Source organism: Catharus ustulatus, chromosome Z, assembly GCF_009819885.2.
Source record: "Catharus ustulatus isolate bCatUst1 chromosome Z, bCatUst1.pri.v2, whole genome shotgun sequence".
In the NCBI taxonomy this organism is placed as follows: Eukaryota; Metazoa; Chordata; class Aves; order Passeriformes; family Turdidae; genus Catharus; species Catharus ustulatus.
The window spans coordinates 37,848,234-37,859,111 of NC_046262.2; the positions used below are offsets into that span (position 1 = coordinate 37,848,234).

General features: G+C 36.6%; 1 protein-coding gene across 1 annotated transcript in view; it reads right to left on the reverse strand.

Moving 5' to 3' along the window:
• Nucleotides 1-10,878, reverse strand: part of LOC117011107 (FERM domain-containing protein 3-like) — a 36,880-nt gene that overhangs the window by 20,185 nt on the left and 5,817 nt on the right. The window contains 4 exon segments of the mRNA XM_033086386.1: nucleotides 1,304-1,392; nucleotides 2,386-2,449; nucleotides 4,646-4,734; nucleotides 6,505-6,670. Coding sequence (XP_032942277.1) covers nucleotides 1,304-1,392; nucleotides 2,386-2,449; nucleotides 4,646-4,734; nucleotides 6,505-6,670 — 408 coding nt within the window.

The following is a 10,878-nucleotide window of genomic DNA, read 5'->3' on the forward strand; positions in this document are numbered from 1 at the left end:
TTCTGCAAGTCAAGTCTGTTTTGCCTGTGACAATAACTGGTAAGAAATCTTTCTGTCTTCATACTAAGCTGCAAGTTACTTTTTCCTCTTGATCTGTGGAGCAGAGGGAGTGAAAGAGCAGGTGCATAAGCATCTGGCATCTAGCCGAGATCAAATCCCCTAAATTATGTATTTGTGGTCAAAACTCAAATAGTTAATATTTCAGTCATTTAACAAGAGCAAAGAGATATTCCTGTGAGTCTCTCTGAGACATTTTTACATTGAGCTAATTTCTACTCAAAGAAATTAATTTTTCTTCGTTAGGTGGAAATCATTGCATATTCCCTATTTATTTCTTGTAACATAAAATAAAACTACTCAAACACCATGCAGCATTTTCCTACTTAAGCCTGCTTCCAACAGAAAATGCTTCTGGATAATCCTCAAATAAGTCTTTTTTTATAGATTATATTTAGGCTTGATTTAGTCTCAAGCACAGTAGATGTTGACATAGGGAATTAACAAATGCATCATGCCGGCTCCTACTTCCTGGGGTTTGTTTTTTTTTTACTATCCAATTGAATATATGAGTTGGATAGATTATATATTATTGTATCACTGTTGAAACTAAAGAGACACTCTTCCAAACTAAAGCAGGTCATTAACATCCAGGTTAGAAGACACTTTTTTCATACTTCATTTTTATTTATCCTTACAGCAGCCTCCTGGTGTGGCTATGTGCCAAAACAGAAACAGTAATATTTATAAAATATTCGAGAGGCTGTAAGGAAATGCTAAGTAGCAAGAATAAAATCTACATGCCTCAATAAATGGATCTAACAACATCAATGGAGGGCAGAAAGAATGCAGAGGAGTTTTTCATGAGGAATTCTTATTAGGTTCTCTTTCTAGGGAATAGGGAGGAAGATAGTACCCTTTTTGTCACTTTACAGGCTTTTTATGTATAACAAGATCAGAGAATCAAGCATTACAGATTTTTTCCTCCATTCTCAAGATATTCCACATCAGAGCTAACATTAACAGCCATGTTCCCAAACAAATGCAGAGCTCTGTCCATCCAATATCTCACTACAGAGCAGCAAAAGCATTGTGCTGGAGCCAAAATCCTCCTGTCTCATTTCAATTTTAAACAATTTCTAATACTGTCTTGAAACGAAATAATATTCCCCAATAACTTGCGTATTTTCTGTTTGCATTTTGCCTTGTGCTAGTTAAATGGAACATTTCACAATGAACAATTTCCACAAACATGCACTTTTTTTTTTTAACTTTTAGTATAGATAATGACTTCAGGTGCACATACTTGTAAAAAGCCTGGTTCTCCACCCACACACTCCAAAGATGCTTGCAGGCTGCTGGTGTAGAGGTATGGAATGACAGCACAGCCTTCTTCTAAGTGCAAGGGAAAGAAACCAAATGAAAGCAGTTAAAATGCTAATTCTCATGACTGAAATAGCTGTACCTAATGGCATCACCTTTAACCAGATACGCTGAAACCAAGTTTTCCTGTGTAGTGTATATCTGAGGTTCACCCATACATAGCTGATACATAGCTGATATGTCCATACATAGCTGATATTTAAACATTCCAGGCAATTTTTTCAGAGAAAAAAGGTGATGCTTGGAGGGGGCATGGAAGAGCATATGTACAAGTGGCTTTTAAAACAACTGTATAACTGGTCAAAATCAAAGGGAAATTCTGTGTTCAATATTCTAGATCACACAGTTGCTGCACTACTTACCACCCCCCTACTGTTTGATGTCCCACCATCAAAATCTCCTTGCAACCATGAGAAGTCCTGATACCTCTGGCATTATTTCTTTCCTTCATTTTCTTTCCTCACCTCCATTCATAACCTTAGACTATATCACTCTGATCCAGGGAAAGAACTATTATAACATGCTGTAGACAAAACTCTCTATGATTTCAATGACAAGAGCACAGTGATAGGACCCCTAATTACATGAGACAGACTCTAACCTTTCCAGCTTGCCAAGATTTGAGGATGGGATTGTAATCATCCAAAAAATACCTCACATTGATCCAGGTATCAAAGCTTACTTGAATTTGCAATCATATACAGGCATCTTCTATACTTTAGAGTTGGCAAATACAGTTTTAGCACTTTAAAATAAATTAAAACTTTACTCCAAAAGCATCCAAAATCATAAACAATCCACACAGATTAATATTAAGTGAGAAATGTGTCAATCCTTTGCAAATTAGACGTTTTTTCAAAAATTACTCATATTCATTCATATTCTATATTTCATTTACAATACTAAAAACAATTCTTGATTATTTAGAAGTTAGTATAGTTAAATAAATATATCTTATACAATCTTAACCAAATGCAGAAGTTCTGTAGAAATATTAAGCCTAACCTCTTTCTGAGCTCCAAACACATAAAATGTCTTCCCTTCAAATTTCAGTTTATAGACATCACACCTAGAAAGAGAAAAAATATTTAAGTATAGGGGGAAAAAGGATAGATTTACAAGTAAGAAAAGTGACTAGATGTAAGTTTCCCTGATTAACAAAGTCAAGCAGGCTATCAAATGACAAAAGGCCTCAATGGGCCTTACAAGAATTAGGATTAAATTATTTAACAGTTTAATTCTTTTAGAGAACATAAACCCAAAGTACTTCTTTTATGTCCTTATGTGCCTTCAAATAATTAACTTTGTCTGCTGGAAAGTGAAGAGGAAATTAAAGGCAGACAGAAGTTTATATTCTATTTATGGCATAGTTTGTAATTCTTCTTATGTCTTAAAATCTTACAATGTCTACTGTAATTAAATTGAGGGAAAGATAATGTTCATTTCTCTATTCTTATTCATCTGAGCCTTCATATCACACATCTTAGTAACTGACTACTTATTACAGAACACAACAAGAAGAAAAATGTTTGACAGCACTTGTTATAGAGGGGTTTTTTGAGTTGCAAAACCCTTGTCAAAATGTAATATAATCAAGGTTGAGTGCTGAATCTACACATGGAACAACGGTGGACCATAAATAAGCAGTGCCATGCCTGTGCTTAAATTGTAATGGATATTTTAATTGTTATTTTTCATAAATCTCCCGAAGGGTTTTGGATGTCAGAGTTGAAACGGGAGCAATCTTGGAGGCGAGGACAATGCTATATCTGAAACTTTTTAAGAGCTTTCCTTTTACATGAGAAAACCAAAAATCAATGAGAAAGCTTTTACATTTGAAAAGAAAATCTCAAATACAAATTAGGGGGTTTTATTGTAGTGAAAATTTCAGCTAAAATTAGTTATGGATACTAGCACTTATTTCTAGGCCTCAGAAATGGAAGCAGTAGTACATAGTGTTCAGATAAAACTCACCAGACTGAACTTCCAGCATTTACTGTAACACTGAGAAAGTTTATTGGTTTTTTTTCTCTATTACTATTTTATTTTCATCTGGTTTGCATACTAATGCACTTAATAAATATACCTAGATTGCCAAGGGGACACATTATCCTCAAATCATGAGAAGCTAAATGCTGTGAGATTCATTTTCCACAGTATTGTGGACACATGCTTGGCAAGTGCTACTCTCTCCTCAGTGTGCCATCGACATTGCTGTTACATTTTGCTTGCGCCAAAACCACAAACCACTGAAGCACTGTGACCACAGCTACCTGCAATTAACCCTGCAGGAGTTACAGCACAAATCCAGGGTCACAAATGGATGGCTTTTGATAGGCATGCCCTCAGAGTTCCACAGGGAACTCAGCTGTGCAGACAGGACTTCACTGACTACACTTCTGAGGATTTCAGGTTTTTCAACACTCAGGGAAGTTTATACAGATGTGCAGCAAGGAGCCCAGCTTCACCTTTTTTTCATCTTGATCCCACAAGACAGGCTGAGATCTCAGAGATGCAACAGTCACACCTGAGTGACTGTTGTTGGCAGGCATGTAGCAGCAGGGCTAAAATGAGATTGTCTGAGTACGACTGGTCACTTTGCACTACACTGTTGAGGGTGTGGGCAGCTGCTCCTAACATCGTCCACAGGAGCTCAGTTTTACCTCTTCCTTAAATGTGGCTGACTGGGGCTAACAAAGTAAGTCCAGGACTTCAAATAAAAGTAAAACCAGACAAACCAAAGACAACTGAGTAAGTGCCCATTTCTTGAAAAAAGAGACTTAAAAACAAAATTTAAAAATTCAAAGGCATTCTCATCTCCACCTCCTCACTTACCAAATAAGTTATTTATTGTTTTCAATTTGAGGGTAATAAAATGAGGAGATTGCAATATTTCCAAGAGTCGATAAAGATTAAGGTGGATTCTTGGGAGCATTCCGGACCTCTTTGCCAATAAACCTCACTGGTGATTTACAGCATAGCTGAAAAATCAACTTACTCAGTTTTAGCATTTGTAAATTATGTTGACTAATGAACCTTATGAATAATTTCCACTGGGACCTGAAGGAGATCAAATTGTTGTTGTTGTTATTATTGTTGTAGTTGTTGTTATCAAAATCCTTTAAAACAGAAACATGGTGGGGCAGGAGATGTAATATTCACATGGTTCTCCTTAAAGACAATAAATGAAGGTGAAGATGGTAGGAAAGAAGACACAGGAGAAAACATGCTTATTTATTAAAATATTCTTACATCATATGCTTACCATTTTAATAAATGAATTCTTTTATTTCCCTGGAAAACTACAAATCCTGCAGCTGTGAATCCTAAAAATGTAGTTGTCCCAAATGAGTCCTTGAAAGAGAAAAAGAAGCATAACTTTCCGCTCATCCAATGAGATATTCTTACTGATAACATAAATTGTTACTCCAGTCTAGATTACCTTTATTTTTTTTCTTCTTCAAAAAAATTTTGCCTTCTAAAGGAAAGGACTGCCCTTGTCCATTTATTTCTAGGCATTTGAGTAACATCATGCTTTGTTTCCATCTACCTGTAGCTGATGACAACAGGGACTCCTTAGGTAGACTTCCCAAATTTATTGAAAACATACTTCTGTGTATGTCCCGTTCTCAAAAGGAGGACTAACTACAAACCAGGGATTCCTATCTGCTTCAACTGCTAATTTTTTTTAAGATTTTGCAATACATTGTTCCTCTGCAAGGTGTTGTGCTGGAAATATTCCTGACCAACAGCATTTAATAATAAAAGCTTCTGTTTCATACGCATGTAGTTTTTAGCACAAACCAGAAGAAATATGGGTGCTCGCCTTTGAAATAGAAAGGAAAATTTAAAAAATATAACTCCACAATAAAAGTTCTGGCTTATCAAGTTTGATTAATGATTGAGATTAATTTATATTAACTGGATTTTCTGTCCATCCCAAGTTCCCTACCCTCATCTTGCTAAAGATAAACAACTTTATTATGCCTTATGTTTTACCAACAAAGTAAAGGGGAACAGAAACAGGGATGGTTCTGGAGTAGCAGCCACAGCACTGAGGGGAGCTTGTCATGAGGACCCAGCAAAGAATCTTGCTTTGTAGTTCACTTCCAGAAGAGAGACAAATTTTCCTGACATGGGTGATGAACCTCTGATTGTCCCCCCACACTACAAAACCTTTCACACAGGTAAAGACATAATTCAGAGCCAGTTATGCCTCAGTTTCTGGGATGCCTTTTGAAAATCTGCAGTGTAGTTTCAAAGTAAAGTTTACTACATCACTGACTTCACTAAGCTCTGAACCAGACCCTGCCTTTCACACAGAGGCACCATTCCTGACACTGTATATCCAAAATCTTATGCAGTTTTGTGTTAGAGCTCAGTGCTTAAGGATGCTCACCACCAGTGCAGCTAACTAAATAGCACTGCTGTTCCAACAGAAAAGATAATATATGAGCCAATGCAAAAGCAGCAGTTAAAACACAATGCAAGTCACTCTAAAAATAAACACTGCAGATTATGCAGATACAACCAAGTAATTAAAAATACATGCATACAAGATAATCAGAACTGGTAATTAAGATCACCTTCTTATAGAGGATCACAAAATAACAAAGTGGGAAGTGGGAATGGGAAGTGGGTTCTCCATGTACATTAGGTTTGCTGTTCTTCCTAAGATTTACATATTTTGATGGTGTTTGAAAAACTGATCTGCCATGGACTATCAGAGTATTGCATCATCTTGTCAAAATAATGGTGAAGCCTGAAAATCTTGGCAAACAAAAAATATTTCATACCTGGAGTAATTAAAAGAAATCTTCGCACTAAATGCAAAGAAATTATGGACTATAATGAGAGCTTATGCCACTACAATCTACTAGATTCTCCTGTGATGTTCTTCTGCTTCTTCTGGAGAAACCCTTTTTTTAACTGATGCAGAAATATTCAGCAGTCAGTGTCCTTTCAAGGCTTAAGCATAATACATAGTTCCAGGGAAGCTTTTTAGAAACTGTTCCCTATTTGTGACTGGATAAAAACCAGAGCTAAATCAATTGCATTACTGTATTGTAACTAAATGTTAGTAAAGAGAACATTTTATTAAAAGTTAGTAAAAAGAACTGTTACCTTGCAGGGGTGAGGATCAACACCGTACGTTTCCAAAGAATTTGCTTTAAGAAGCAAGTTAAATTCAGCGACAGCTGGGTTCTGACCTCTAAAATTACAAACGAAAAAAGAGTTTGACAGCAAAAATAAGTAGGAGAAAAACTTTTTGACTGGAGAGTTTAAATGCCTAAAGACAGAGGAAAGAAAAGTTTTACTGACATTTAAACTATTTCAACCATATTTTGTTTGTAATAAAAAGATAGAAAACTTTTCACATCTTTTCTTCTGCTGAATTGTAAAGTGACTGATATTTTCAGGCAAATTCTGATGTTTTTTTACAAATCCCAAGATAACCAGAACTAATCAGAATTATCTAATATTCCGCAAGAATTTCTTGTCTTTTGAAATACCCTCATGTCATGCCTGAATATGAAATAAACCTCAGCATCTTTTTTCCACAAACTTTTGCTCCCATCTCATTTTAAAGGGATTGTGCAGATTAACACGCATTCCTTCCAGTGCTGCAAGGTATAAACATGGCATTCATATTTCACTGCCTACTCAGATGTGTACCTAATTATAGCAGTGCCTGCTACCAACATGATAGCTCAGAATCTGTCAGCATATCCATTTATACAACCCTATTTTTAGGGTGTCTATAATCAACAGCAAATATACACTAAAGCCTAAAACATGGCATGAAGACTTGGGGTCTAAAGTAAGTTTTACTGATTTTCAGAAACTATTACCATCACAATAAGCTCTAACACAGACTTATAATGCTCACTTGAAAGTGAACTGTTTCAAGTATTAATTCATTTCTGTATCTGTATGAACTAGAGTACATGACTTTGGTAGATAATATGGTTTTGTGATAATGAAAAGCACCTAGGACCTCTAGAAAGCCAGACCTCATAAAAACTTTCCATGCAAATTATTAAAAGAAAAAAAAAAAAAAAAAAGAAGAAAAAAATTTTTTTCAAATATTATAGTCAAACACTATTCTACACCTGATTTTTTTGTTTTGTGAGTCCAGCCTCACACTGTGACCAATTGTAAATAGGAATTGGCATTTAATACTTCACTGTGTATTGTTGCAGCATAATTTCCCTGAAAGCCTGTTATTCCCCATCAGGGAGAAACCAGCAAGTACTAATGTATGATATACAGGGTCTGGCCCAAAGTTCATTTTAACAATTAAAGCAACATCTAGATGCTTGTGGACATCAAATCCTATTTTGAACAAAACAGGATGATGACCTGTGGCAATGTAAGTGTCACTACTGACTTCTGTTGTAAAGTTTTAAAATTGCTCATTTTTACTTCACGGTTTATCAGCTCCTCATAGTCAAGCCTATGATATTTCTTGGGATTCTTAAGCATTTATTCGACACTACACAACCTTTATTTTATTTCAGACCACATTTTTTGGATGTTTTACTTCTAAATTTTAAAAATCTGTATATTAGAGAAGTGGCCTTCTTTCTCTTTCCTGTTTTGGTCTCTTTCTCACCACTTGCCAATTTTTGTATTAAGGGGAACACCAAAAATTACAAATGTGTATTTACACAGCAAATATTTTAGAAGAAAACAGCAATCAAAACAAAAATGCTTGTTTTTCCACTCCATTTTTGGTAGCTCTATAAAGCTTTTTCCCCATTTCAAACACTACTAAATCACAACTTTATGTGTCATCACAACTGTAAGACCATAAATGACCCCTGAAAAGGCAACAAGTTCATTTCATGTACCAGACAACTGCATTTTACAGAAGTAATTAACTAGTTTGACCTAAATTACTTAGAATAGTTATGTTGAGTAGTGAAAAGCCAAACAAATTGTTTAGTTGCTTATTAGATATCGCCCCTTACAAAAACAATTACAAAATGCAGTTTTTTACTACCTCTTTTTGCTGGTACAAATGATAGTCAGTCGTCTGGTTTTAACGGATAAAAAAGAGAAGTAGTTTGCAACAATGTGGTTTGGGGAATTTGCATATTCAAATGGGGAAAAAAATCTCAACTTGGTATTACTATTAAAGAGAGATTTTTAAAAGTTTTATCAGGCTCCTCCACCCTCTACAGCCTCTGTAACTATGATGATTTTGTGACATCAGATGAAACAAGCTGTGGCACTGGGGAAAAAAAAGCAGAAGACGTGGACAAATTTGATCTTATCCGATTACAGACTAATCAAATGGCTACAGTGCAAAACCTTAAAAGAACATCACAAAGCACAAGAATCAAGGACAATATCAAATGAAAAAATCCTCATTCATCTCTTATCAAAGGATTAACATTTAAGCCTTGATAATACACTTTTTGTGTGTAACTTAGTAATGAAATTTTTCTTACTAAATAAAAATAAAACTGTAACAAATATTATCAGCAGTCAACTTTTTTTTTAATCAATCACTGATCTAACACTAGATATGCCTTTGATGTGCTTTGTTAAAAAGCCCTTTAGTTTTCTTTATGCAACAAAAAAACCTACAAAAGAATTTGTAGTGTATTCACTCACACAAGTGTTTTACAGTGGAAAACCAGGGAATATTTAGGCAATACATATTTGATCTTCTGGAACCCAGTACTCTCAGGAAATTCAGGTCTCTCAGTGCATTTACTGCTCTTGATCTTATCTTTCAGTATTAATTCAGCATTAAGAGAAAGATATATTCTCTTTCTATATGTTGCAGGCACTACAGAACCCATCTACTGCAAGGCAAAGGTATTGAACAGGACCAAAAAAAGAAACTACTATTCAGAAAAGTTTCTGCATACCATACAAATGATAAAAATGTGAATTATTTGTGAAATTAGAACTCCATTGCCATTAGCTACGAATTAATGATTCAACGTCGGAATCAATCAATCCAAAAGTTCCTAATAAAATTTTAATGAAACAAACACTTCAATAGAACACTGAGAAGTATGCAAAACATTCTGTTTTAACTTGAGGCTCATGGGAAGTATGCACTAGGGGATGTAAAAGCTTTCTTTATTCCCTACAGGGTCCCCAACTCTGAAGCACTTCAAAGGCAAGGAAGCTCAACAGGGACTAACTTCCAGGGTGTGTCACAGTGATGTTCTACTTGCTTCACTCACTGCCAACACCAATTCATTCCAGAAGTTTCTCCCTTTCATACCTTTCCTTTGAAGTATGTATCTCTTTGTTGTGGGTTGGCGAGGTTTAGAAATTTTTCCCATTATTATGTTAAGCTAGCTGGGATGGCTCTCCTATTAGCCGTTAAGAGCTGGAGACAAAGGACTAGCTGAAGCAACCTGATAGCTCCATTAGGGAAAGGTGGAGTCCTGCTTTTGTTTTCGGCAAGTAAGAAGACACTGGGGGTAGGAGAACTTTCACAGTTTGCCGGCCGAACTCGAGGAGAGAGGTTCCTTTTCTCCTGTTGGGATCAGGCTTCTTGGATTTGGACTGCTAAAGCTTCCTGCTTCCTCTGAACAACTGGGAACTGGGACGCCCACGGTGAGCAGAGTTCCTTCCTCACCCTTTCTTCCACCTGGGCCAGTGAGGCCACGTGGCCCCCTCCCCTGCCCCTGCAGCAGCCGCGACTGAGACGCCACCTGCCCTGCTCCATCGGAGAGCCATCGGTGACTGAAAAAGGGACTGGGACTGAATTCCGTTCTGTTCTGTCACTGTTTTTTTCTTTCATATAGCTGATGCTGTTTTTGTTTGTCTTATAAATATATCAGTAAAGAACTGTTATTCCCAACCTATACCTTTTTTGTGCCTGAGAGTTCCTGAATTTCCTTTTCCTGGTAATACTGTCCCTTTAAACCGGGACAGATCTTGGCGCCCAACGTGGGGCACGAGGTTAAGGAATAACAGTTCTTCAGTTGCCTGAGATTGTTTTTTTTTTTTTTGTGCTAGCAACATGTGGTCCAGTTTAATCTGGTTTGGGCTGCATGTGTTCATACATGTATATCTCCCATTTGCAAACCCTTACATAAGCATGGGCCCTGTAACTAAGGCTACTGTGACTGTTATCGAACTTGCTTTATGGGTTGATAAGGTGAGGAATTCATGGATTTTTAACTTCCTTTGGACGGCGGGTACATGGATTCAGGGATACCACACACTAAATGCATGTTTTTGGGATTACTTTAATAACGGCACCTACTATGAGGGAATAACACCAGGGGAAATTTTCTCCCAACCCCTCACCCAAATTTTTGGGTCTACCCCATCAGTTTTTGAAGGGTTCAGATTTCCTCTGAATGCTAATGATATCGTACAGTGGCTGGTGTTACTGATAGGCTTGTCCTATTTAACATTAAGAGATAATGGGGGATTGAGCTGGATAACAACTCTGATACCTACTCCAGGAAATAGGGATGCTGCCACAGAGCCTGACCCTGCCCCAGAACTAGGGATGTG